At 47.1% G+C, this 26992-nt stretch overlaps 2 protein-coding genes across 3 annotated transcripts; one reads left to right on the top strand and one right to left on the bottom strand.

Annotated features, from left to right (window-relative positions):
• Positions 1 to 22770, bottom strand: Tubgcp2 (tubulin gamma complex associated protein 2). Of its 2 annotated transcripts, none has more exons than XM_038310166.2 (18): positions 22489 to 22770; positions 18500 to 18683; positions 17094 to 17222; positions 16021 to 16197; positions 14764 to 14923; positions 11504 to 11711; positions 11100 to 11299; positions 10574 to 10763; positions 9758 to 9903; positions 8824 to 9004; positions 8365 to 8545; positions 5331 to 5503; positions 4905 to 5033; positions 3364 to 3484; positions 2885 to 3028; positions 2100 to 2228; positions 801 to 964; positions 1 to 165 (listed from the first exon to the last, which is right to left on the bottom strand). In XM_038310166.2, exons 2-18 carry the CDS (start codon positions 18647 to 18649, stop codon positions 30 to 32), a joined length of 2718 nt encoding a protein of 905 aa, XP_038166094.1. In that variant the 5' UTR covers positions 18650 to 18683; positions 22489 to 22770; the 3' UTR covers positions 1 to 29. The 2 variants fall into 2 exon arrangements, with proteins under 2 accessions (XP_038166094.1, XP_038166084.1); XM_038310156.2 differs by having other exon boundaries at positions 22390 to 22502.
• Znf511 (zinc finger protein 511) lies at positions 22550 to 26992 on the top strand. The gene is made up of 6 exons (XM_038310177.1): positions 22550 to 22748; positions 22988 to 23061; positions 23339 to 23540; positions 23635 to 23759; positions 25533 to 25649; positions 26646 to 26992. Exons 1-6 carry the CDS (start codon positions 22596 to 22598, stop codon positions 26713 to 26715), a joined length of 741 nt encoding a protein of 246 aa, XP_038166105.1. The 5' UTR covers positions 22550 to 22595; the 3' UTR covers positions 26716 to 26992.

Raw genomic sequence — 26992 nt, forward strand, 5'->3', positions numbered from 1 at the left:
TTCAGAAAGATGATATTTAAAAAGGGAGCTCATTGTGCAGGGATGGCCACTCTGGGTGTTGATGCTGGGGGCCCCCTTGGGATGGGCACTTGGGGGGCAGCCTTCTGACTCCTCTCTGCAGACAGACGTTCCAGGCGTTCGGCATAGAAACCATTGAAATCCAGCCTTTAGAGGAGGGAAAGGAGTGTTAGGGAAACTCCAGGATAGGCAGAGTCCAGCCCAAGCTGAGAAGATATACAACATCTGCCATGGGTTGTCCATGTGGCAACCCCACTTCTCCCAATCACGTAAAGGTTAGTAACAGACACAACTAGGACCTCTTCCAGGTAGAGGGAAGGGCATGCTCCACCTGCCAGTGCATGGATACCCTTGCAGGTCTCAACCCTGGTGGGCTTTATTGACAACCATGGGTGAGGGTTCCTATCACACAGCATCTCCTGGCAATGGAATTCTGAGGGTGCCTCAGGCTTGGGAAGCCTGACAGTGACTTTCGGTGCTAGGAACCCTTGAAACTAGGGCATTGTAGGACGGCACAATGTACCAGAGGATTCCAGTGTACAAACTAGCACTTTTCAAAGGGTAATTCAGGGATGGTACCCAATTCCTGGATGAAGTCAGAGCCCCTTCCTATCCCAGTGATAAGCAGACACCCCTTCACCAGAGTATTCACAGCTGGCCCCTCTTCCTTCTTCCACCTTTGCCCAGATTAGGATGCCTGCTGCTAGGGATACGCGGAGCAAGGGCTACAGTGAAAGCAGATGACAGGGCTAGGCTTCAAAGTCAGCAAGGGTGTTACTTACCTGGAGATGACACTGGCCATGCCATGTTCATAGTTACTGGTGCTGTAGACGCTTAGTCGGTCCAGTAAATCAAGAAGATGGGCAGAAAAGTTTTTGTCAAAGTTATTGATGGTGGCCTCGAACCCAGAGGCCAGCTGAGGAGTATCCACATGATCAGACAGGTGCTGGAGACAAACCCCAGGGAGCTCAGTATCAGTTACCAGGTAGGCACTTAGCCTCTCTGCCAGCTACAAGGATGTTCTTCCCTTTTTGTGTTACTTGTCTTAGTTTTGAGACAGACTGTTTTTACCATAGCTCAGGCTGGCTTGTGATTCCCCTACCACAGCCTTCTGAGTGTAGGAATTACAGCATGTGCCACCACTTCTGGCTCTTTTTTGGAGACAGAGTCTCATGTTGTCCAGGCTGGCCTGGAACTCACCTTGAATGCTTGATCCTCCTGCCTCTACCCTCCAAATGTTGTTAATGAGAGAAGTTGTGATGTTCCCGTTATGATAGAAGATGGGAAGCTGGGGTATCAGAACACAGCAAATGGAGAAATACTAGGGCAACAGGCCAACTGGGGCTTCTCCAGGCTCACAGCATGGAGAACCAACAGTGGGGTACTGCATGCTCTCTACAGGTCTGATTTCAGCACTGGTGTGCTTTCCTCCTGACCACTAAGAAGCAAGGAGGACAGACCTTATCTCCTTTTGTCCTTGGCTTCTGACCCTCACATGCTCCCAGACCATCCCCCAATTGCCAACTCGTGGCCATGAATCCTAAAGGCTGCATAGGTCATCAGTACCAACTGACTGTTCTGAACAGGGATAAGCACTAAGCACCAACTGCAGCCAAGCAAAGCTCTGTTCTCTAGGGCAGTCAGGCCTACTCCACACAATACTGTTGTATAGATGACTTGGCCACACTCTGGAGACCAGATGTCTGGAGGCTCTGTGGTGAGAAAAGGAAGGACTCTAGTGGCTGTGTTTTGAACCTAACTGCAGGACCCGTTTTTTCCCCCATCACATGGGTGATAACCAGGAAAGGGTTAAAAATGGTTAATGTTATTTTGTTTGCTTTTTTGTTTTTTTGGTTTTTTTTGGAGACAGGTCTGGTCTCAAACTTGTTATGGAGCTAAAGCTGGCGCTGAACAACCGATCCTGCTTCCACTTCCCAAGTGTTGGAATTCCAGGTATATGCCACCATACCTGGCTTTGTATTTGTTTTGATTAAGGTTTTATTTTCTTAAGTTTGCAATGCCAACACTGCCACAGCTGACTAGAAAGACAGTCTTTCTGGACAAGCCCCACGGTCACATACCTTCCTGGTAGGCTCCTTCCGGGGGCGATCCTCAATCCGCTCAGTCTCTGTGGGTGGCCCCTGTGCAATACCCTGCTCGAGTGTCAGCCGGCCTAGTTCACTGTCCAGTTTCATGCTCTGTGTAAATTTCTAAGGGTAGGTCATGAGGAAAGGTTATGATTAGTTCCAGACACAGCATACCATAACAAGACAGCAAGTACTTACAGGCACACAGTACCCAACCCAGAGACACAGGGACACAAAGCTGTAGACAGGATGTTAGTTCTCAGCATTTGCAAAGCTACATTTCTCAATGATTATCAACTGATTTTCATAAAATTATAGTTGTTTCATGTTTTCATATGTGGGAATTATCATGGCCTCTAAACACCTAAAGAATGAGTTTCACAGCCCTGTCTCCTCTATAACCCATCACCACCTAGATCTCCTACCTCCTATCTGCTCCAGAGTGCTGCCTGAAGAGCACTTGGCTCCCAGCATCCTCCAGCCCAGAGACCTTGGGCTACCCTTTTGTTACCTGATATTTTCTGCATTATTTTGGACAAGTGCTTGTGACAACTTTAATACTAAGTTTTGACAAATGAATGCAAAAGCATTCAGAAGAGGCCTAAGACAGAGACCAGTACCAGGGATACTATGAGAAATAAGGCAGGGCCCCTAAATAGCTTCCCTGCCAGAATGGGATGGACTGGCCACAAAGACCAGGGGCTCTGAAGGGCAGAAGCTGTGGGACAGACTGGCGTGCCTGGACATTAAACAGTCCCATGTTGCCTCCTTGTCCTCACCTGCATACAGTTGGTGAACATGACACACACAGACATTAGCTTGGAGAAAACCTTCAGCAGCTCAGGGTTGGTCAGCATGCACTCCTTCAGGCAGTTGTCAAGGAAACTTGTGTGGTGGCCAAGCACGTCGTCAATGTTGGAAGCCTGCAAACAAAGGCCTGAGACTTCCCTGAAGTTACTGTGCATGTGGCTTTCAGTTCTGTTTGGTGCTCTACTGCCTGTACATTTCCGTTGTCTCTACAGGCCTGTCATCTCTTAGAGACTATGTCGCTACCCCGTCTTTTTCTGTCTCCTCTCTCATGTACCATGCTGGATGGAAGCCCTGTCTGCACATGAGAAGGAAGCAGGCAGATGTGAGACTGTGGACATTTCTGTGGCCACCATGACACCTGGCTACACATGCCGGTGCTATGAAATGCACTCTGGCTGGGAAAGAGCCTTTCAGATGCTACATGTATTTCTGCAGAGCAGAAACTCACAGATTTCAGGTTTTTCTCAAGGATGTGCCAGGTTGGTTCCATCACTTCAAACATCATGTAGTACTGAATATTCTGGACAAAGTTGAGCATTCGCTGCCGCAAAGTGAAAGCACCAGCAAACCTGAGTGCGGAAACAATAGTTACTGAGGATGTAATGAGAATCATCACAAACTACGTGCAGTACAGTGATGGCTCCTGCCCCCAACTCCACTGCAGAGTAGACTCTCGTGAGTGATCCTACCTCTCATGTGATGATGGTTCAGACTCAGGGACAAAGGACATTAACAAGGAAGGTGCCTCAATGCTGAAGTCTGAGGACACTCACTTCTGGCTTCATCAGGGTGTCAAGTAAATATCCTACTCAGCACAACTCTTATTCCCCTGTATCCTGAAAGAGTGTGCCAACTAGCCATACCATGGAGAGGCAGGGCAGGATCTGTAGCTAAGTTACTCAGTACAGGTGTGGAGGTTTGGATGGCATGTTCCCAGATGGTGGCTGTCTGGGGAGGCTTAGGATGTCCAGCCTTGTTGGACGAAGCTTGCTACTGGTGGTAGTTTTTGAGGTTTCAAAAGGGTAGCACCATTTGAGATCTCTCACTGTCTCCTGCTTTCTATTCAAGCTGTGAGTGCTTAGCTGTTGTTCCAGCTGCCATGCTCCCCACCATAGCAGTAGTGGGCTCTTATCCCTCTGGAATTATAAGCCCAAAATAGACTCTTTCTTTTATACACTGCTTTGGTCATAGTGTTTGATCACAGCAGTAGAAAAGTAGCTAAGGCACCAGGTAGGTGCTAATACCAAGAACTATGACCATGGCTGGCTCCACAAGCTTGTGTTTTACCAGGACAATTTTTTTTCAGATTTCTTTTTTAATTATGTATATATGTGTAATGTATGTGGTATCCTCATGTAGGTGCAAATGCCCACAGGTGCCAGAAAATGATCATCCCTTGGAGCTGGAGTTACATGTGCTAATGAGCTTTTCAGTGTGGCGCTGGGAACAGAGCTCTGGTCCTCTGCAAGAGCACCACATGCTCTTAACCCAGGTCACTGCTCCAGCTGAGGTCAATTCTTTGTTTTTGTTTTTGTTTTTTTTTTTTTGAGACAGGGTTTCTCTGTGTAGCCCTGGCTGCCCTGGAACTCACTCTGTAGACCAGGCTAGCCTCAAACTCAGAGATTTGTCTGCCTCTGCCTCCTGAGGGCTGGGACTAAAGGTGTGTGCCACCATTGCCTATCATCCTGAGGCAAATTCTTGAAATTTTACCCTCAACCTTTCCACACACTAGTGTACAAAAGATTACTACCAGAGCACTTCCCAGCACTTATTGCTCTGTGTACTGAAGAAGAGGGAATATAGGGAGGGGCTTGTGTGATGCAGACCAAGCCTGGAAGTCAGCTCTATGAGGATATAGACAGTGAGTGTGCAGTTAGTAGAGAATTATGAAAACAGTAAAGCTACAGTGACTTTCAAACAATTTTTCCAAACACCTAAAGCGCAAAGCCACTCTTCTTAGAATGACAGGGAGGGCAAAAGAGGACATACCACTTTGCTGAGTGCAGCGCGTACTGCTTGGCAGTCTTGTTGCTGATCCAGACACTGCAGAGCTGCCGCTCCACGTGCTTGCAGTAGAACATGTGCCGGAAGAGCATCTGGTAGCGGGTGAGTGCCTTCCTGCAAAGAGGGACATGTCAGGAACCTTGGCAAGGCAGCCTGTGCTCCTGGCTATCTGCAGGGTGGCACCAACAGACAGCAAGAGCAACCCAGCATCCTGCAGCATGAGGCTGTCCAAAGAGGCAGTTCTGACTCCTACCCATACCTGCACTGAGCTGGAAAAGCAATTAAGTTTCTTAAATACTATGAGAGGTTAAACACCAACTGGAAAGCCTTAACTAAAAAGTCAGGTCAGGGTAGAGTTCAGTGGCAAGCACTTGGCTCGATCATATGTGGCCTGGGTCATGTAGGCCTCACCTATTGATAATCAGTGACAGGGGCCACTTGACAACGTAGTCAAAGGAGAAGGCCTCCAGACCACTCAGTGTGAGCTCCGTGGGGTCAGCATGAGTCATTGCCTTCTCCTGCTTGGTCTCAATGGCCAGAACCCGCAAAAGCTGAGTGATGAGGTCATGAGGCATCAGGTCAATCTTGGGGAAAAAGAAAAAAAAAATGATGTATGCAGAATTGTCTTAACTCTTACCTACTCCTGAATGGAGTTAGAAAAGCAAGCAAGTTTCTTAAATACTATTAGAAGCTAACCACCCACTGATAACCCTTAATTAATAAGTTAGGTTTAGAGCCAGAACAAAGACCCACATCTTTAATGCCAGCACTTGGGAGGCAGAGACAGATCTATGTGAACTGAACGCCAGCCTGGTCTACATAGTAAAGTCCAAGACAGCCAGGGCTATGTAGAGACCTTGTCTCCAAAATACAATGTTAGGTTGGGATTAATGTAGTACAATGGCATGTGTGAGGTTCTAAGTCTTTCTACAGTACCACACAGGAAAAATTAAATTAAATCACCTTCTATCAAAATGGAAGAAAAAACACAGGATGCTTACTTACATAAGGACTCATGTTTCTATTATGTGCGTATGTGTTTATGTATGGATATATATATATACATATATACATACATACATACATATATATATATATATATATATATATATATATGAACATTTGGTGCCTGTGGAAGTGGGAAGAGGGCATCAGATCCACTGGAACTAAAGATACAGGCTGCCCAGTGTGATTACTGGGAATCAAACCCAGGTTCTCTGCAAAAACAGTAAACACTTTTGTGTTTTGGTTAGTTTTATGTCAAATCGATACTAACGAGAGTCATTTGAAAAAAGGGAATGTCAATTATGAAGGTGCTTATTAACTAGCCCATAGGCAGGTCTGTAGTAGATTGTATTAGTGACTGATGTGGGATCACCCAATCCATTGTGGGTGGATGCTACCCTGGGCAGGTGGTCCTGGGTTTTATAAGAAAGCAGGCTGAGCAAGCCATGAGGTGCAAGGCAGTAAGCAGTACTCCTCTGTGGTCCGTTCATCAGCTCCTGCCTCCAGGGTCCTCCCTGTTTGAGTTGCTGTTCTGACTTCCATCAGTGATGGAGTATGATGTAGAACTGTAAGCTGAAATAAACCCATTCCCGCAAGGTGCTTATCACAGCATTAGAAGCCTAAGATAACTCTGAACCACAGAACCATCTCTCCAGTCCTAAAACAGCATTTTAAATGTTTCTACTGTTGCTGTTATAAATGAGAAACCATAGGGGAAACTGAATAAATCTTAGAAGTGAAGACTTTTTACTTTACCTGTGAAGATGAAGCATACTAGTATATGACAATAATTATTATAGACAGTACTGTCTACAAAATTAATTATTAAAATTCTTATTAAGAGCCAACCACATGCCAGTGTGGCACGGGCTCCTGTAAAACATGAAAGACACAGAATATAAAAGACAAGAATATAAAAGCACAGAGAATAAAGGAGGGAAAAACACAAAGAGCTCATGAACAAATCAAATGCTCACAACCTCCTAACAGTCATGAAAATGTAGACCACTCTAATCCTGCCTGTCAAAGTAACACAGATGGGGACATCCCGTGAGCAGACATTACTATCATTTGCCCCATGGCCAGCACCCGAGATGGCTCTTGTGTGGTCCACCTGGATGATCAGGCCACAGACTGTCACTAGGAATGTACCCCATAAAATTACTCCTGTACCTAACAAGAGATCCAGAAATATATGAAGAAGAGCAGAACTGCAAGGAAAAATGAAGTTCTAGGAGAAAACTGGAGACTCAGGCCCACTCTCAGTAATAGATGGAAGCCACATGGACAGCACTAAGAACCATCCAAGACCTGCACAGCAGAGGAAGAACCCATGTGGAATCCCAGGACACGCCGTGGTACTTTACAACTGATACTACACAAAGCACACTCTACCAGCATGGCAGCTGAAGTTAAAACTAAGTAACAGTGCTGGAAATATGGCTCAATGGTTAAAGAGCACCGGCTACTCTTTCAGAGGACCCAGGTTCAATTCCCAGCACCCACATGATGGCTCACAACTGTCTGTAACTCCAGTTCCAGGGGATTGGATGCTCTCGTCTGCCCTCCACAGGCACTGCACACATATGGTGCAAAGATACACATGCAGGCAAAATACCCACAAGTTTATAGTAAAATAAACAATATTTAAAAAACAAAAAATCCTAAGTAACAGGAGAAAACCCTGAAAATGTACCAATTAGTGGAAATTAAACAAAACAAATCACTAAAGAAGAAATCATGAGGAAATTACAGAATCTCTTGAAACAAATGAAAACAAAGCATGCTAAAATAGCCTAACTTCAAACCTCAAAAAAATAAGAACAGAAACTAAGCCCTATGCTAACAGAAACAAGTTAATAGAAACAAAGAATAGAAAGGGAGAAAAGTAATAAAACTGAGTTCTTAAAAACATCAATGAACTGACAACCTTTCAGTTACGTGAGGGAGAAAAGAAGACACAAACCACTGGAGTCAGAGAGATGGAAGTGGAGTTCTTACTGCCAGCTTTCTAGACCACAATAGCTTTCTGCACTGCATGGCAGCAATTGCACACCCTGTTGATGGTGACAGAAACATACAGGATGAACTCTAGAAGCAGATGTTAGGAAAGACCTTGACCTGCATGAGATAGAGCCTTGATGCAGAATCTCCCAGAAAAAGCCGAGTGACAGAACTCAAGTAACTCACCGAGCACTCACCACACCTAAGAACATAAAGAAGCGGCATCTATCTCCATACACTCTGTGAGGTGAGGAGAACCTAATCTGGCACAGGTGCAAACCAAACCCACAAGAAAAGCACACACCAGCGTCCCTTGTGAGAGCAGACACAGAGCCAAACAAAGTGTTTACAAGCTAGTGTTCTCAGAAATAAGGACGAACACAGGGTGCTCACTCTAATGTCTCAGAAGCCATGTGCCGTGACTAACTGCACTCACCTTGAGGTCATCTTTGAAGGGGTCAGTGTTAGCAGTGCTCATTCGCAGGGCCAGCTCCAACAGAGCCTCTAGGCGTGTGGGTGTGATGTCCTCTACTGGCTTCCTGAGCTCCTCCTCAGTAAGGTCCATGAAATGCACAAAGAAGTCCCCCTGGTCCATCAGGAAGTAGCGTTTGATGGACCTGTGGCGGGGGGTGGGAGTGGAGATGAGGTGTTTGAACCCAACCTTCAACATATACAATAGAGGCTTGGCAGTTCTCCATGGGACATGGAGCGACTGTTCGGACATGGCAGGGGAGGGGACAGCAAGGAGCTGAGAGACTTGTTGGCTTGGACAGGATAGGGAACCAAGACCCTGGCACCTCACAGTAGGGTGGCAGAGAGCCTGTGCAGAGACAAAAAAAAGTTGCTAAGAGGGACATTCTACTCTCAGTCACATGGATATGAAGTGAAGTCTAACCTCAGGTGGGCCACCAGCTCCTTCTCCTCCATGAGGAAGTCCAGCAGCACCTTGCTGGCATAGTTGAATGCTTTCTCAATCTGTTCCACGTATGCTCGCTCTTTGAGTGTGTAGATGATCTCCTTGGCTACGGGACAGGTGACATCATGACCACATTCTCTGACCACATTTAGATATTTTCCTGAAAAAAATAAATAAATAAATGAAAAGAGGAAGGTGGATTCAGTATCGCTGTACATGTTGTATCTCAAGTTGGAGCTTTATGACACAAATCTAACATGAGGTAGTGGGCAAAACATGAGGTAGTTTGCTTCCTGCCCCTGAAAAGATTGTGCAATAGTGGCCTGCAATGGCTCCTGAGGACTGTACTTCATGGGAAGGATTTTTTTTTTTCATTTTAATCATTTTATTTCAAGTATATTTTAAAAATCATAAATGGGGTTTGTAATCCAAAGCTGAAACACAGAGTCTGACAGGCAATTCCAGAGCATACTTTCCAAACCCTCATGGGAAGGATTTTGAAAAAGCCTTGAGAGCTAGGTTGCTGAATCATCTCCTAGCCCTTTCTGATGCTGCTAAGCTCACAAAGCAGAGCATACATGCCAAGGCCCCAAACACTTGCCTAATATCTACATCAGGCCTAACCTGTGCAATGAAACTAAAGGACACAGTTGGCCTGGGAGGTGTGGGTTCCTCATGGCTTTTCTTGCTATAGAATGGAGTTTTAGAGGTTAAGACCCAAGAGAGAAAGCTATGTGTAAGGCAGATAGCTTCCAGATTGGGGGCAGAATGAAGCCATGGAGAGTTAGGAACTACCAGTAGCTAACAGTTCAGGCTAATAGGTTATTCCCAGCTACATCACCTCCAGGGGCAGAGGAGCTGGAAGGCTGTGAAGAGGCCACTGACCTCCCTAGTGAGAGAGCCAAGTAGTTACCTGTGCTGAGGATCTTGCCTGCTACCTTCTGCAGGAAGGATGGGATCTGCTGTGGCAGCACAGTATAGCGCTGGTCCCAGTACTTGTCATTGTAATCCTCCTGGATCTTCTCCTTCTGCAGTTCGTGTTCCTCCACCATGAACTCACTGCAAGTTACACAGTCTCTCAGGGTACTATAGGGGAAGCCTGGCCAACCTCGAGGTGGTCACATGCTTCTAGAAACACCTGCACAACCACTGAGTAATTGTAGCCTCACTTGGGAGCAGGTGTCTACTTTGAGGAAGAGCTAGGTGGCTTCTTCCCTACTTTTCCATTATGGTCAAAGGATGGACACAGAATGACTTGTCCTGGGTCCATCACCAACAGAATCAGATCCTTCCCATAGAGTTTTAAGACCCATTTCCCTGTAGTCAGATGGAAATGGCATTGCTTTCTAGGCTCACCACACCAGATTCTATTTGGCCCCTCAGTAAAGAAACACTAGGCCCACTGTGATAGAGCACATGCAAGGCCTGGGTTTCATCCCCAGTACAAGAGAACGGAGTTCTCTATGAACTAGTCATTTACATGTTCAAAGGTATCATGCCAAGGTGGCACACACAACCACATGGAGGTAAGGACATGGGCTCCAGATTTAGAACCCAATGTTCCTCATTCAACAGGATAAAGCCACTGAAAGGTAGCTGAGTGAGTGACACACCCCCTCAGCTCCTGGCTGACTGCTGTGTTGAGGACTTGCATCTGGCATGTCCCTTCTCAGAGGCTATCACATAGTGGAGAGTCCAGGTGAAAGGTGTCGGGCACCTATAGGCCTACCTGTATGGGTCATGAATAATGCCCCTATAGATCCACTTCTCCAGGATCTCAAAGTAGGGTGCACTGGCCGCCTTGGTCAGATAGAGGCACAGCTCTTGCGCCTGGCTGTCCCCTGTGTAGTTGAAGCTCCTATCATGGAGAAGGCTCAGCGTCAATCCGCCCACACACTCGCCTTTATCCACTGAGGTGGCTGTGGATAGAAAGGGGTGGCTCACTCCCAGGTGTCTATGCACCCCTAGCAGGCAGGTAGGACCTATCCCAAGATACCATGCTCAGATGCTAAAGCTTCAGTTGCTAATGAGGTCAATCAAGAAAAGCTTCCAGGCCCGATATGATGGCACACATCATAATGAGACCCTGACTCAAAAAACAAGAAAAAAGAAAGATGCTCTGGCACCTTCCTTCTACAGTTCATTAAAACAAGATATGACAAGTGCTTTGCCGCACCACCCTGCTACCAGAATGGCCTGCCATGCGCTGCCTTAGGGAGCCCTCCACCTACAGCCCCTCCACCAGCAGTCCGCACCAAGAGAGGCGAGGATGTCGATGGTCCGCATGGCTGGCTGGATGTAGAACCAGAGCTTCTGCAGCGACAGGAGGCCCTGCCTGTGCAGCTGTTCCAGTTGTGTGACCAGGATCAAGTATTCCTTTACCAGGGTCCTCATAGCAGCAGCCAAGGCATGGTTCACCTGCCCATATTCGAACGACGATTTCTCCTCAATGAACCTACAGCAAAGATACATGAGACACCTGGGAAGGGGCTAAATTTCCAAACAAAGTTGAGCCCATTCCAAATCCCATTCTTATCCAAGAAGCAAATTAGTCACTTCAGTACTTATAGCCAATGAGAATCTGTGGCAGTAAGAGTTAAACTGAGTCAGGATAGGGATTGGTGACTCACAGGCTCTTCAAAATTTATGAAGGACCCACCTGGTTACTGTAGAGTAGCTGGCAGCCACAGGGAGGATTCTGTTTACCAGCTCCCGGATGGACAGGTCCAGGTTGGGGTCCACAAGGAAGGTACGGTTCTGTCTCCCAGCCAAGGGCTGAGCAGTGATGTACCTGCCATCCACACCCACAAGCACATAGAGCAGATCTTCCACCACTGCTGATTCCTGGGAGGCCAAGGGCAGTGTACCTGCAAGGCAGAGGCAACACTAGACTTTGGCTCCATAACCTTACTTACCATCTTCTCTTGTACACAGATGGATGGAAAGCGGAAGCGATTCCCTGATATGGTTTGAATATGAACACACTCCACAGGTTGTGTTGAAGCTTGATCCCTACTTGGTAGCTCTACTGGTAGGTGCAGAAACCTCAGGACACAGGACTTATAGAAGTAGGACACTGGAGGAATACCTTTGAAGGTTATACAGGATCCTCAGCTCTTTCCTTAATCTGCTTCCTGTCCACAAAATGAACAGCTTTCTACCACACACTCCTGATGTGATGCCTCATCTGAGGGCCCACAATGAACAGACCAAAGGACATTAGCTAAAATCTCTGAGATTGCCCTGCCAAAACCCTTCCAACTTTAAGTTGTCCTCTGCATTATTTTGGTCACAGCAAAAATAACAATACAGAAAGTTGATATGAACAAGTTCTGTTAAACCTGGCCAAGTGGTTCATATGCTTTGGATTAGTTTGTGGGAAGAAAGTGGAAATGTTTAGAAATGCAGGCTGGAGGAGCCTAGAATTTAAGCAATGGGTGACTCGACCCCCTGTCCTCTCCTCCTTCTTGTTCTCTTGCTCCTCCTCTTCCTTGTTTCTCCTATTTATCCTCTCTGCCTGCCAGCCCCGCCTATCCTTGTTCCTGCCTTGCTATTGACCATTCAGCTCTTTATTAGGACCATCAGGAGTTTTAGACAAGCAAAGACTCACAGCTTCACAGAGTTAAACAAATGCAGCATACACAAAAGCAACACATCTTAAAATAATATTCCCCAACAAATGGGCAAGTCTTGAGTGGCAATGACCAGAATACATTAGGAATAGAGAGTGAAAGGCAGGCTTCTCAGGTGTCAGAGAGGAACACAGACTTGAGGCCACTTGTGCTACATTTTGGCCAAGAATTTGTCTTCACACAATTTGTGCCCTGAAAATTTCTGCGTCTGAGTCTAAAAGTAATAGACCAATTAATTAATCCTGGTAGGTAACTTTGAGGCAGTCATTCATTTAGGCTATGACATGTTTATTCCAGGCCCCCCTCCAACTTTTTTTTTTTTTAAAAGACTTATTTATTAATTTTTTATTTATTATATAGTGTTCTGTCTGAATGCCAGAAGAGGGCACCAGATCTCATTTATAGACTGTTGTGAGCCATCAACTGGTACTAGAACTCAGGACCTGTGGAAGAGCAGTCAATGTTCTTAACCTTTGAGCCATCTCTCCTTTTAGCCCCCAGACTTCTTTTAGATGGGTTTTACAGTGAGAACTGGGAGCCTAAAATAAAATGCAAAGTGTAAAGAAAGACTCCTCAGAAAAGCCCGTGTGAGACTGCAGCTAAGGTAGGCGTGGTTTCTAAAGAGATCATCACCATTAAAAAGAAGCCAATTAAACAATGTCTTCAAGACACAGCAGGACCGGTGCACGTCGGAGACTGTGGCGGCAGGCACAAGACGCGTACAGTTTTAAATAAGACCGGGTCCCAGCACTGAAAGGAAAATGAGCACAAAGTCCCACCCCTAACCAAGGAAGGACAAAGAACAATAGGCAAGTATTGCCAGATCTTCAGGCTGAGGTCTGAAGGAGTTGGGGAACAAATGTGCAAACACCCTGAGATAGCAAACTTGGCTGGTATGCGGGGCCTGAGTGAAAAATGGAGCTCGAGGGCCAGAAGGGGCCAGCCTGGGCAAACTATCAGGGTTTCTGGGGGGCGGGCGCTAGGGTTGTCACTGGACAGGCTGATCCAAGACTCAGGCCTTGCACTGAAAGTAGGCTCTAGCTATGTTTACAGGAAGTTCAGAAACTACAGAAAGGGGAGGAAGATTGGTTGTCAGATTCATGCCCCTGCATGATGCCATAGCTACTTGGATTAAGTAATAAAACAGAAAACTAGTTGCTTAGTCAAACTTACTGAATTTCAAGGTTCAACAGTTATAGGTGTGAGTAAGCCACTGGAGGGTGGCAGGTACAGCAGCAGAGCGGCAATAGGTGACAAAGTTTACCTAGCCACTTGGAAAGGGGAGATAAAGGTGGGTCCAGGACTAAACTTCAAGGAGCAGAGGCAATGTGAGAAGACAGGGGAGCTTACTGGAAAGAGCAGGTGGAAGGGCACAGAGCTGGGACAATCGGGGAAACGTTGATTCATGATGCTAAGTATTGCTGAAGAGAGTGGAATCCCATAGGAACGAGTCCTGAGGACACAGTATGCAGAACACCAATTACACCCTCAGGCTGCAGAAAGAGAAGGTCTAAGGTTGAGGTTCCACCAAGGACAATGACTATGCTGACCACATGGTCCGTGTATAGATAGGAATGCAGTTACCTCTACCAGGTGATGGGACAGGTGACAATTAGGTAAATACCAACACTGCAAACAAGAAGTCCATGACGTAAAACCAGCTGTCTCTACCTTCCCATTAACTTGCAGCAGAATATGTCTGCTTAGGGACAGGAAAAAACACTGAATTTGTCTAATAGCCCTGTAGGGTATTTCTAAAGGTGACAGTAGACCTCTGCACCAACACACCGACACTACCCAGGACTCATGAACGTGGCAAGGCACACCACTCCACGTTCCTCCTGAATTGGGGCTGCCATCAAAGGGGTAGGATACCATATGTATGCTACACGAATGTATAAAATTTCATATGATCTGAAAAAATACTGTGGATTTCATGCCGCCCATGGCATGCATCACACACATCTCAGATTGCAAGAACCTGCCCTGAAACAGTGTGCTGTCAAGTAGTCACAACTTCTAAGGCCTTTGTAAACACGGTACTAATATTTGATGGACTCTGTAGTAATCACAGATCTCTTCAGAAAAATGTGTCCTCCTGGTCCGCTCATCTGTGCACAGCCTGGGAGACCAGCTTCGGACTGTCCCAAAGGTCTGGCAGGAGGAATGCACAACAACCACATCAAGTCCTCTGGGCTTCAGTGTGACACCCATAGTTCCCCAGCCTGCTGAAGCACATGCAAGCAGGGAGAAGTTCTCAGGTGTCAGGAAGAAATCCATCACATACCTATAGGCAAAGCTGTGTCTGAGCTTAAGCCCGAACCAATCAGGAAATCTCCAGCCAGTGTTGGCCTCTCATATACCCATGCTGGGAAGACCGGAAGGGGCTGGCCTGAATTTTTTTTGTTCTGTTTGTCTCGAAGCATCTTTCTTGTAAGTTCCAGAGACTAGTAAGGACATTTTAAAAAACAAAAACAAAAAAATATACCACAGTGCAAACAAAACTAAGATATCTACACAAATTAACACACCTTTTGCATAGAAAAAGTCCATCGTTTCAGCACATAGGACATTTGATCTTACTTAAAAAGGCGACATATTTCTATCTGCCCATCACAACATCTGGGCCTAGGAACAAGAGAGCCAGGCCCTCTGAAGGTCTCTCTGTCCAGCAAGGAGCCCACAGGCATCAGAGCACCAGCTACGGGAGCCATGGGGGCCATGGAGGAATGTCTGCATTTTACCTCAGAGCTGTGTCAGATCAGGACATAAACCAGGAAGAACCAAAATCAATTTTCTTAGCAGTGACTAGATCAAATGCCACTTGCTGAAATAAGACAGGAATTAGCAACTGACATACATCCTTGCCATATGGAGAAAGCCCATGACAACGGCTAGATTCTAGGCCATGCACACAACACTGGCCTTCCAGGGAGACTAACAACCAGAGGCTAACAATGCGTGGCAACTTTTGGAAGCACCAACTTAGCTCTGCATACTTGTAGGTCACACAGCATGAGAGGTATGAGGGCAATGGTACAGGGATATACCTAAAAGATTTTGCAGTGTCCTCTGTGCTCGTGCTCAGCAAACAGAGGGGAGGCTAGGGTACTTTACAGAGCTGGGGCTGTGAAGAGGGGTCTGAGGGTCTCAAATGCAGGCATGTGATGGCTATGACTCTCGAAGCTCACAAAAAGGTCAGTGTGAGGCAGGATAAATCCAAGCAGCAGCAATTACAACAGGAGAATATAACCTAGAGGAAATAACTGGTGATTTAAAAAGTGCTATTGTATTAGAAACTGTCACAGATTCTGGTAGGAATCACAACTGGTGCTGGCTCGGATACACGGCAGGTGGACATGGTCAGACCCTCACCGCACTGCTTATTCGTATGAGTCAGAATTATGACTATAGAGCACAATCAGCCTTAGCCTCACTTATGGCAGATTATTTTTCTTTACTAGGAATAGAAATATCTGCACAGCTAGCACCCAGTGTTGCTGCAAACAGTGGGTGGACCTGCGGACCACAGTAGATCTGGTACCTGCTGCAGTGTGGAGCCTGTGGCCACACCCCCAAACTGGTTCCTCAGCTCTTCTAGCTCCTGTGTGGACATCTTAGAGGCTGTAACAGGAATGTTGAAGCTGGTGCTGCTGCTGGTGGCAGCATTAGCTGCGAGCTCAGCTCTTTCCTTTGCATTTTGTTGTAAATACTGCAGTGTCTGCAAACACATAAAATCATCCAGTTACACCGGGCCACAAAAGCTCACTGTGTTCTACCACCTGTCACATCACCAAAGCAACAGGGGACGGAAAGCCTACAGTCTTCTTTGACAGTCAATCCATAATTTTACCCACAATGGACCAATGTTCTACTACATTCTACTTACAGCACCCAGGCTGCAGTGCCACTTTCCCTGTCTGTCCTAGTGCCTGGTATATACCTCTGCATGGATGGAGAGCCGGGCTCAACACACTACTCTCTGGCTCCATACTAACACATGACACATGCAGCACGGCATCAGAGAAAAGCAAATATGCACACCTCATGCTACTACATCCATGTTTCCTGGTCTTGGCCCATCCCGCGTTATTATGATTCACTGCTATGGTTTGGATATGAAATGTCTTCCCCAAAGGTTCACATGTTAAAGGTTCAGTCTCCAGCTGGTGATGTTATTGAAAGAGAGTTGGTTCATGAAGACTCTAACCTTATCAGTGGATTAACTCACTGATAACACAAACTGAACTCTTCCTGCCTGTTAGTCCATTTCTTTCTGCTTTCCAGTTGCCAGCAGCTCTGTCACCTCTCTACCAGGCTACTCTCTGATATTCTGCCTCAACCTGACCCCAAAATAATGGGGACTGAAGCCATGAGCTAATACACCCACTTCCCTTTAATTTTACAGGTATTCTTTCAGTATGGAGAGGCTAACATTTCGCCAAACACATGCCTTCAAAGTGTTGCCTTCATGAGTTACAGCTGCCAGTCAGTAAAAGCAGGGAAAGGATGTGCAGGAGAGGCTTAACCTGCACCCCAGGCTCAGTGGAGACACTGGGGGGTGTTTCCAATGTCCCCAAAGCAAGTGTGCTGATGCAGATGAGGCAGGAAGCTCACCTCTTTGTCTTCTGTGAGCTTTGATAACAGGTAAACCAGCGGGTCAAGGTTCCTTGTATTTTTAGACTTCAGTTCATCATATTTCTTTAAGAAGTCCTCAGGAGTACGAGAAAATTCTGCAATTTTAACCTCAAATCACAAGCAGAAGTAAATTAATGACAGTAACAAATCAAATACTTAAAAAAGGAAACACAAATAAATCACAGCTGAATTAGGTGAGCTAAACAATCACATCTCTGAAATAAACAGGAAATTAATGTCAGTGGTCCACCAAATCTAGCCACCCTTCTTTATGATTTCTCCCATCTCCTGCACACAGCCTAGGAGCACTCAACTCTCCTACAAGCTCATGCATCCTCTGACACTTGCTGCCTCTTGAACTTACTGCCTGTACCAATTTAGGGACGTTTCATTCAGCAATGTTTAACGACTGGGCAACAAACCAAATGAGTGTGTGTTTCCTGAGCCATGCTCCGCTCAATCCGTCTGACTGCACTGGTGCCATCATTAAACTGGTTAAATAAGTGAAGCTTCACAAAGTGTTTCATTTTAACTTTCAAAAGATTTACTTTATTATGTGTCTGAGTGTTTTGCTTACATGTACATTTCTGCACCATGTGCAAGCAGTGTCCACAGAGTCATAAAGGGCATTGAAGTCTTTGGAACTGGAGTTACAGACGGTTATGAGCCACCATGTGGGGAAATAGAATCTGAATCAGGACCTCTGCAAGAACTGCAAGTGTTCTTAACCACTGAGCCGGCTCTCTAGTGTCTATATTTTTAAGCTTAAAAACATAGAAGTAGATTTCAAATTCAAAGGTATCTTTTATTAAAGATGCATTATTGAATTATGAATTCTTTAAAAAAGAAATAATTGAACCAGGTGTGGTGTGCCACACACCTTTAATCCCAGACAGATCGCTCTGAGTTCAAGGCCAGCCTGTTGTACTACCTATACAGTGAGTTTCAGACCAGCAAAGGCTACACAAAGAAAGAGAGAGACAAAAAGAAAAAAACAAACAAATAAAAAAACTGAAAGAAATTTCAACGTGATTAATACCAGTAGCTTTCCTTTTCCCACCCAGTAATTTTTACATATATTAAGTCTCCTCCCCAGAACAGAGGAGGACTGTGTAAGTGAGAGTTCAGTCTCTCTCTCTGGACATCTGCTGATTCATTTATTTAATGGACAAAATAACAGGAGCTATTGCCAGGAACCTGAAGACCAGCAGAGCACAGTGAATGCCAGCTTCAAAGGAAGCATCCACCAGGTGCTGTTGGCCCAGTACTAGCCATGCTGTGGCTACTGGGGACAGGCCAACCCCATGGCCCTAGGCTGTGTCCACACCCATGGCTGCACCTTTAGGCCCCCATCCTATGGTACTGTATCAGGAACAGGTACTCACCTTGGCACTGTGGGCAGAGACTGTGGTTGTAACATATGGCGTCCGGTTCTTCTGCAGCAGGTCAATGTAGACCTCAGCCCCGCCCCCGCCATGGATGCGCAGCAGACTGAGCAGCTCATTGACATCACGGTGAATCCGAAATTCACTCATAGTTTATCTGAGACACCAACATAGCAATATTCTCCTGAAGGCAGAAAGAAAGCTGTTCATAAAATTAAAACCTAAACAAGATTGGCTACTTTGGCTTCCAAAATTAAAACCTAAAATGTCTTTTGACTGATTCAAGCTTTTGACATAAAAATCATTGCCAAGATTATGTCAATCATGAGCTTCTCCCTGTCCCTAACAGTCTGATCTATCAAAATGCTACTGAGATCTGCCAGTCATTGTCACTGCGTTCACCTGTGTCATGCCCCTATTGACAGAGCCTCCAGTTGTTTTCCAGCTCACACCACCATTACAGGAGCCAGCTGTCCCGGGTAAATGATAGCTCCACAAGCCTGTTCTCATTTGCTGGTCCAGCCATCCTCATGTGACATGGGCCTGCCTGGGCAGACACAAAGACCCTGCCCTTGGAGGCGCTTGCACAGGCCTAGGTTATTGTCTTTGTCCTGGTGTATTAAAACCTCCCACTCAGGAGGGCACACCCAGTTCTTAAACCCTAACTGTAAGGTGTAAGTCTGGCAGCCTTTTTTGCACTCTAAAGCCTTCAATGTTTCCTTTTCTGGCCCAGGCCTGGCAACATACACAGATATTTTAGGTAGGTAAGATTTCCACATATTCTAGCTTTCCTGATGTTCTAGGTAGAGACATTGGCCAAAGTGGTGCAGATCAAAACGACTTCGGAGGCTGTAACCCCAGAACGTGAGAGGGTAGGCAGAAAGATCACAGTCAAAGCTAGTCTGGGATGCACAATAAGAACTTGGCTCAAAATCAAACAGAACTGTATCCGATGTCACAGTGCAATAGCAGAAGACAGCATGTGAATTTCTAGACTTATGTTCTACTGGTTAGGAAAAAGCTGGTGACTTCATCCCATCTAACCCATCATTCCAGTGGAAAGTGGCTGACCATGTGGAGACTGTATATAATGTCCTAGTGGTAACAGATGTACCAATATCCTGGACCAATAGCTGGCAACATGAGGTCTTCCACTCTTTCTACCGATGGCTGAACTAGTCAGTATCAGAAGCACTAATAAAGAGCATTAAGGAAAACAGATATTAGCTACAGATTCAAAATTAAGCCTAATAAACTTGATGGATATTATAGGAACATAGTAATAAGCTTTTATAGGATTGTTAATTTGAGATCTACAAACATTAGTGAAGTTATGCTTGGAGATGAGACTTTCCTATTCATACCTGTGAATTTTCTGAGCATTCTTGTAGATTCTCAAAGGTTTTGTAACTCAGAAATTAAGAACTGCTATGCTAACATCTCTCCAACTGAGACAAGCCTTGAGTTAAGCAGTGCCAAGGGCACTCAGCACATACTCCCACAGTATGCTAATTACAAACAGTGCCATCTTGGATCTCTACCTTGAGAGTTTCACACTGTAAACCCATGTAATAGAAAACAGTTTCTTAGTTTATCAACCTCTACCAATGGTCAAAACAGGTGTCTCCAAGAACTAAAACAAGATGTGACAAAATGCTAACTAGCCTCTTACATGTTTCTCAGGAGAAGAGGGAGTAACAGAGCTACCTAGAGTTGCTATGGAGATTAAATAAACAAATGCTGCTTCAACATGTTTGCTGTTATCTGCAAACTGGTTATGCTTACTAAGTAATGCGGGCATTGGTTGGTTTTAGAGAGATACTAAGACACTGACAGTATTTTAAATGACAGGTCCCTTAGGGCTGGATACACAGGTCAACAGTTAAGAGCATCTGGCTGCTCCTGCAGTGGACCTGGGTTCAGTTCCCAACTCCCACACGGTAGTTCAAAAACCATCTGTAATTCTATTCCAGGAGATCTGATACTGGCACTGCACGCACATGGGGCACAGATAAAAATGCAGACAAAACACCTATACATACGAAACTAAAAATAAACGTTCAAGGAATATTTTTTTTTTAAATATTGGTAGGTCTCAAAAAGAGTTGCTTTAAGCTACCTGGCAAGCAGAACACAAAACCCCAAACTACCCCCACATATGCTCTCTCCAAATTCATATATGCTCTCTCCAAATTCAGCAGTACCATGTGGTTTCCCAGGCCTGAAGGCTGTCCTGCAACATGCTAGACGGCAAAGGTGTGAGCCGCCAACACACAGCCCTGACCATCAGACCCAGAGGGCAGAGCTACTCACATGGAAAGATCATCTACACAGATACTTGTTTAATATCCTATCCAAGTAAACATGTAAATTCTCAGATATCCAAGGAGCCTGCCGTGTTTCCTGATTTATACATAATTCCAGAAAAAAAGGCTTCTCTCATCTCTAAACGGTAGTTTCTTTTAAGGCTTTAGATATGCGCTAGGAGACATATCTAAACTCTTGGCAGTTAGTGGGCAAGGGACACAGATAGGAACATCAACAAAAGTGACATCTACGTACGGGAAGACAAGGTCACAGTTGAAAGATACAGCCTGCTGGATCTTCTCACCCTCCTTGGTTCCTACCACTCTCAGTCACTACACATGCACTGGAGTGAACACAACTTACTTGGCAAAGTCTGGCGCAACCAATTATGAGCAAGGCAGGTGCATTCTTTCAGTGAACAATGACAAAAATGGGCTTGGGGTGGGAGTAGAAAAGGTGTGAAAAGGGGAATCTCGAGCAGCAATTCTCAACCTGTGGGTCGAGACCCCACAATCCGTTCACAGGGGCTACAGATCAGACATCCTGTGTATCAGATATTTATAACAGTAGCAAAAGTTACTAAGAGCAATGAAATAATTTTATGGTTGGGGGTCACCATAACATGAGGAACTGTATTAAAGGGTCGCAGGCATTAGGAAGGTTGAGAACCACTAGACACTCCTGGAAAATAGTACAAACCAGCCTGTCTGTGCTGGTCGGGTTTTTTTTGCCAACTTGACACAAACCAAGACAGATCTAGGAAGACAAAATCTCAACTGAGGAACTGTCTCCACCAGACTGGCCTGTAAGCAATCCTGTGGGGGCATTTCTTTGAGTGACAACTGGTGCCACCCTTTGAGCAGGTGCTCCTGAAGTGTATGAGAAAGAGGGCTGTGTGTGGTGTGGTGGCAGACTTTTTAACATCCCAGCAATCAGAAGGCAGAGGCAGAGACGGGCGAATCTCTGTAGTTCAAGGCCAATTTGATCTACAAAGTGAGTTCCAAGACAGCCAGGGTTGTTACACAGAGAAACCCTGTCAAAAAAAAAAAAAAAAAAAAAAAAAACCAAAAAGCAAGAGAGAGAGAGAGAGAGAGGGAAGGAGGGGGGGAAGGGAAGGAGACAAAGAAGGCAGGCAGGCAGGCTGAGAAAGCTTGGAGCGTTTAAGCTTCTCTATCTTCTTCCATGATAATACCTTCTAACAGGTATTATCTAACAGGTAAGCCCTGCTCTGCAGTATTTTAGGAAAGGAGGAAAGTTAAAGCCCCGAACGTGTCAGCTGCACATCTCAATCGCCTTTTTATTTAGGTTAGGGTTTCTTCCCATGTCTGTCTCTACTGAAGGTGGGCGGGGGCTGACTCCTTCACTCCAGAAGACAGGCAAGTCAGTTCCGCAGTCACCACGGGGCTCTCAGGAGAGAGGGGGTCACTTTAACCGTGAACTTCCCACGGCCACTGCCTCCTCCAGCGGGACGCCTGGAGGGGACAGAAACAGCCAGAGACTGTCGCACCGTAGAGCTGTGGGGCAGGCCCGGGCTAGCAGTCGGAACTGCCGGCGGCGGACGCCCAAGAGAATCAGACTCTTACCACTGCAGGCTAGTCCGGTTTCCGTGCCCGGTCCCGGTGTCCGGCTCCAGCCCCGCCCCGCCCGGTTCCCGCCACAACCCAGACCCAGCCCTCACTCGCCTCCCCGCGCCGCGTTCCGCCCCGCAGGGTTGCCACAGGAAGTTAATAGACGTCACGTCCGTCCCCGCCCCGCCGACGGTGGCCGAAGGGCTGCGGCAACCGTGGAGATGTTGCTTCCCCCTTCGCTATATTCCCGCCTAGCCGGGGCGCCCGGGGCGGCCGAACCGCTGCCGGTGGAGCGGAACCCTGCAGCTGGGGCAGCGCCCTTCCGGTTCACACCGCGCCCCGTGCACTTCCCGCGGGATCACGAATTCTTTGAGGTGCGTGAAAACCTGGGCGGAAGGTTTCCTGAGCCCCCGCCACACAGGGCGGGGCCGAAGGGGCGGGACTGTGACTATGGGCGGGGCTAGTCTGGGCGGGGCTTGCCTGTGTGGGTGGGACCTGTGGGCAGGACTTAGGGGTTGAACACAACTCTATAGGTTGGGGCGTGGTTCAAAGCTGTAGGGCGGGGCTTCGAGACCCAGGTCCACCCAGGGCTCTTGGCGCCTGTCTTCTGTAGGATGGGGACGTGCAGCGGCACCTCTACTTGCAGGACATGCTCACGCAAGTGTCCGAGACGCCGGAGAAGTCCACGTGAGCAGCTTGGCTTCGAGGCCTTTCTCTGCTTGCTAGCGCTACCCTGGTTCCTCCTCTCCCGTCCGCTTACAGGCTAGGATTCGGACCCCTCCCAGCTGACACCCTGAGTCCTATTGGCTTAGCGCCACCCTGCCCGCGCTCACGCATGGCTTGGCTGGGTCCTCCCTCCCCTAGTCTATTAGTAAGGCTTGGGGTGGTACAGGAAGCTCAAATCCCTCTAGAATTCCTGCCTGGGGTGGGGGCATCCTTCCAAGTGACATGCCTCCTTTCCCAGGGTGCCCGAGTTCACCTGTCAGGTGGCTGGCTGCTGCCAAGTGTTCGCTGCGTTAGAGGACTACCAGCACCACTATCACATGCTACATGGAAACACCTGCTCCCTCTGCAGCCGGGCCTTCCCCTCTGGCCATTTGTTGGATGTCCACATCCTGGAATGGCACGACTCTCTGTTCCAGATCCTGGCCCAGAGGCAAGACATGGTGGGTGTTGGCTACACTCAGCACGGCTACAATGGTTCCTGGGATCGGAGCTTAGGGCAGGGTGAGAGTGGAGGTGACACCTTGTCTTTTGTAGTACCAGTGCTTGGTGGAAGGCTGCCCAGAGAAGTTCAAGACCAGCCAAGACCGGAAGGATCACATGGTGAGGCTCCACTTGTACCCTGCGGATTTCCGATTTGATAAGCCCAAGACAAACAGAGGGTACGTGAGGGAACCAGTTGTGACTGTCCCCAGTCTTGAGCCAGGGAACAAACACTGTAGTTAAACTTGACTTAGTTTTCATACGCAGGTAGCTGGAACTCTGAGCGCAGTGAGTTAGTATGCTTGGGTTATACTTCGGTGGAGACAGGAGGGCAATTCCTGGCTGGGAGCAGCGGGAGTGGTACTAGCGGGTGCTTGTGCTGGTCTGTGCCCTGCATGCCCCTCTGAATCTACCAACAGGGGAACAGGGGCATTTGGGGAGTGTCCCAGTGCATGCACGCTTCACACTTCTCCCATGGAACTCCTAGTTTTGTTTTGTTTTCATTTTTTTTCTCTCTGCTTATTTTTAAAAACTTATCCACAAAGCTGTTACCATGACTGTTTACACTGCTCTGGGGAAAATAAATTCCCGGAATAACTCTTAGGGTAATGCTTCTTTGCTTCCTTTAAAAAAATGATTCTTTTTGAGCCAGGCGGTGGTGGTGCACGCCTTTAATCCCAGCACTCGGAAGGCAGAGGCAGGTAGATCTCTGTGAGTTCAAGGCCAGCCTGGTCTAGCTAGTTCCAGACAGGTTCCAAAGCTGCGGAGAAACCCTGTAGGGGGGGGGGGTAGGGCTTTCAGTGAATTATCATCATTACATATTACATCGCTTGGGCATGGGGAGACAGATCATTCGGTGAAGTGCGTAAGCTTGAGGTTCTGTCCCTGTCACCTAAAAAAAGCCAAGCATGGTGGTGTACACATATAATGCTAGCACCAGGGAAGTGGAGACAGAGGTCTCTGGGGTTAGGCCAGCTAGCCTAGCCTAATCTGTGAGCTCCAGGTCCCAGTGAGAAACCCTGTCTCAAAAAAAAAAAAAAAAAAAGAAAGTAAACGGCTGCTGAGGAATGACACCTAAGGTTGGCCTCTGTCCTGCACACATACGCATACACCACACATATGGGTATACACACATAAGCACACATAATAAATAAATAAAAACTTCCTGAGTTGAAGTCTGTTTTGTTCAAATAGCGCACCTTTCTGTGTAAAATAACTTCAGAGCCTATTGCCTTGTGGGCTGCTCCATGTGAATCTGAGCCCTCATCATTCCTCTATGTCTGTGTGTGTAATTTCAGCTCCAAGGGATCCAGTGCCTTCTTCTGGCTCGTAGACATCCACCCATGTGTCGCACTGAAGAGAACACATACATATTCATAAATACAAAGATAAAAAATCTTAAAGAAAAATACCGGTAGGGACTGAGCATGGTGGTTCATGTCTCTAATCCCAGAACTTGGAAAGCAGAAGCAAGCAGATCTCTGCATTTGAGGGCAGCCTGGTCTGCATAACAAGTTCCTGGTCAGCTGTCTTTTTTTCTTTTGTGCCTGGGTGGGGCAGATGTCTCAGTATGTGTACGCTGTAGCTCTGGCTCACCCGGAACTCACTTTGTAGACCTGAGTAGCCACTAGAACTCACAGAGATTACCTGTCTGTCCCTTCCCAGTGCTGGGATTACTACTGCACCTGGCCCCAGCTGTCTTTAAAAAGGGGAGGGATCAAGAATCATTTTTAAATTTATAAATTATCAGACTTAGTTATATGAATGCATGACCAGTGACCATGCCACAAAACATTTTTTTCCAATAATTTGAAAATTTAATTGTAACCTTAGAATGTGCCAAAATAGTTAAAAAAAATTTTTTTTCAGGGAAAATAATAAGTAGTGTCTTCCTTGCAAGTTTAGTACTGGGGAACCAGGTACAATTGCTGCTCGCTGCTTTTCCTCTACAGCCCAGCCATTCCAGCTGCAGCAGAGCCACCAGCCAGAGCCCTGAAAGACGACAGTGATGCCATGGAACTCTCTGAACCTGCTGCCCCACCCCCCTGCAGGCGGACCTACAGTCACAGGTCAGTGTGCACAGCCTTCTGTGTGTGTTAATGACCCTAGACTAGAGAGTGGGTGACACTGGGCAGAAAGATGGGCTTCATGGCAGGGGACAACCTGAAGGTTCTAGTTACCTGCCTTTCCTGTGCCCCGCGTGCAGGCACAGGCACCCCTACCCTATCCCACCCCCACCCCGCTTTCCTGTGCCCCGCGTGCAGGCGCAGGCACCCCTACCCCATCCCACCCCCCATCCCGCTTTCCTGTGCCCCGCATGCAGGCGCAGGCACCCCTACCCCATCCCACCCCCCACCCCGCTTTCCTGTGCCCCGCATGCAGGCACCCCCACCCCATCCCACCCCACCCCGCTTTCCTGTGCCCCCCATGCAGGCGCAGGCACCCCCACCCCATCCCACCCCCCACCCCGCTTTCCTGTGCCCCCCATGCAGGCGCAGGCACCCCCACCCCATCCCACCCCCCACCCGTCCTTTCACCGTCATCTCTGCTTCTCCTGGGTTTGCCTGGCAGACTGTCTTTCACACATTACACTCACGTCAACCTCAGCTATTATTTTGGGGAAGTTTTTGAACAGTAGTGGGTGGCGGGGTGGCTCCAGAATCCAAACTGGCAGGAAGATGGACATGCGTGTCCCTCATGGCCTCCCAGCAGCCATCTTCCATAGCTGTTTGGGCCTTGGCCTGTGAGTACCCTGCCTGCCCGTGGCGATTAGGTTTCAGAAATGGAGATAACAGGAAACCGATGCAGTAGGGGCCTCAACAGGAGCCGACCTTGCTGGCTAAGTTCTTCTAAGCAAATGCACATTGGTACCAGGAAGGTATCCCACAGGAAGCAAGCCTGAGACCAGGGACTGATCCTAGGGCCCAAGAGGGCAGACTCCATTTCCTGAGTGTTCCACAGAGCAAAGGAGAACATTCCAGAATACAAATGTGAAGGAAGTACAGAGAAACTGTGTGTTGTTAGAGATAATGCCTTTGTTTGATATGACCGTTTTTCTCTTTCAGAATACCCTCTACTGTCTGTTTTGGCCAGGGTGCAGCCAGAGGATTTAAAAGAAGAAACAAACAGCACTGATGGATCCTGGCAAGAAAAGCCAGACAGACTTTCAGGGAGTGGTGGCCAGGGCCTTTCTCTTGCTTCTGGATAGCTGCCCTGAGCTGGACCCTTGCCACCTCCTTATTTTTATATGTGATCACATGAATCAGCCAGTGTGTAGAAACCCAGAATCTGCAGATTCCAGAAATAATCAGGACACACTGAAGAAATGATGGAGAAACTACCTACCTGCTTCATGGGGGCTACTCGAAGAATGTCACTATTAAACATATGAAATAAAGTTTTTCACTGTTGA

The sequence above is a fragment of the Arvicola amphibius genome, chromosome 1 (assembly GCF_903992535.2).
Source record: "Arvicola amphibius chromosome 1, mArvAmp1.2, whole genome shotgun sequence".
NCBI classification, from domain to species: Eukaryota; Metazoa; Chordata; class Mammalia; order Rodentia; family Cricetidae; genus Arvicola; species Arvicola amphibius.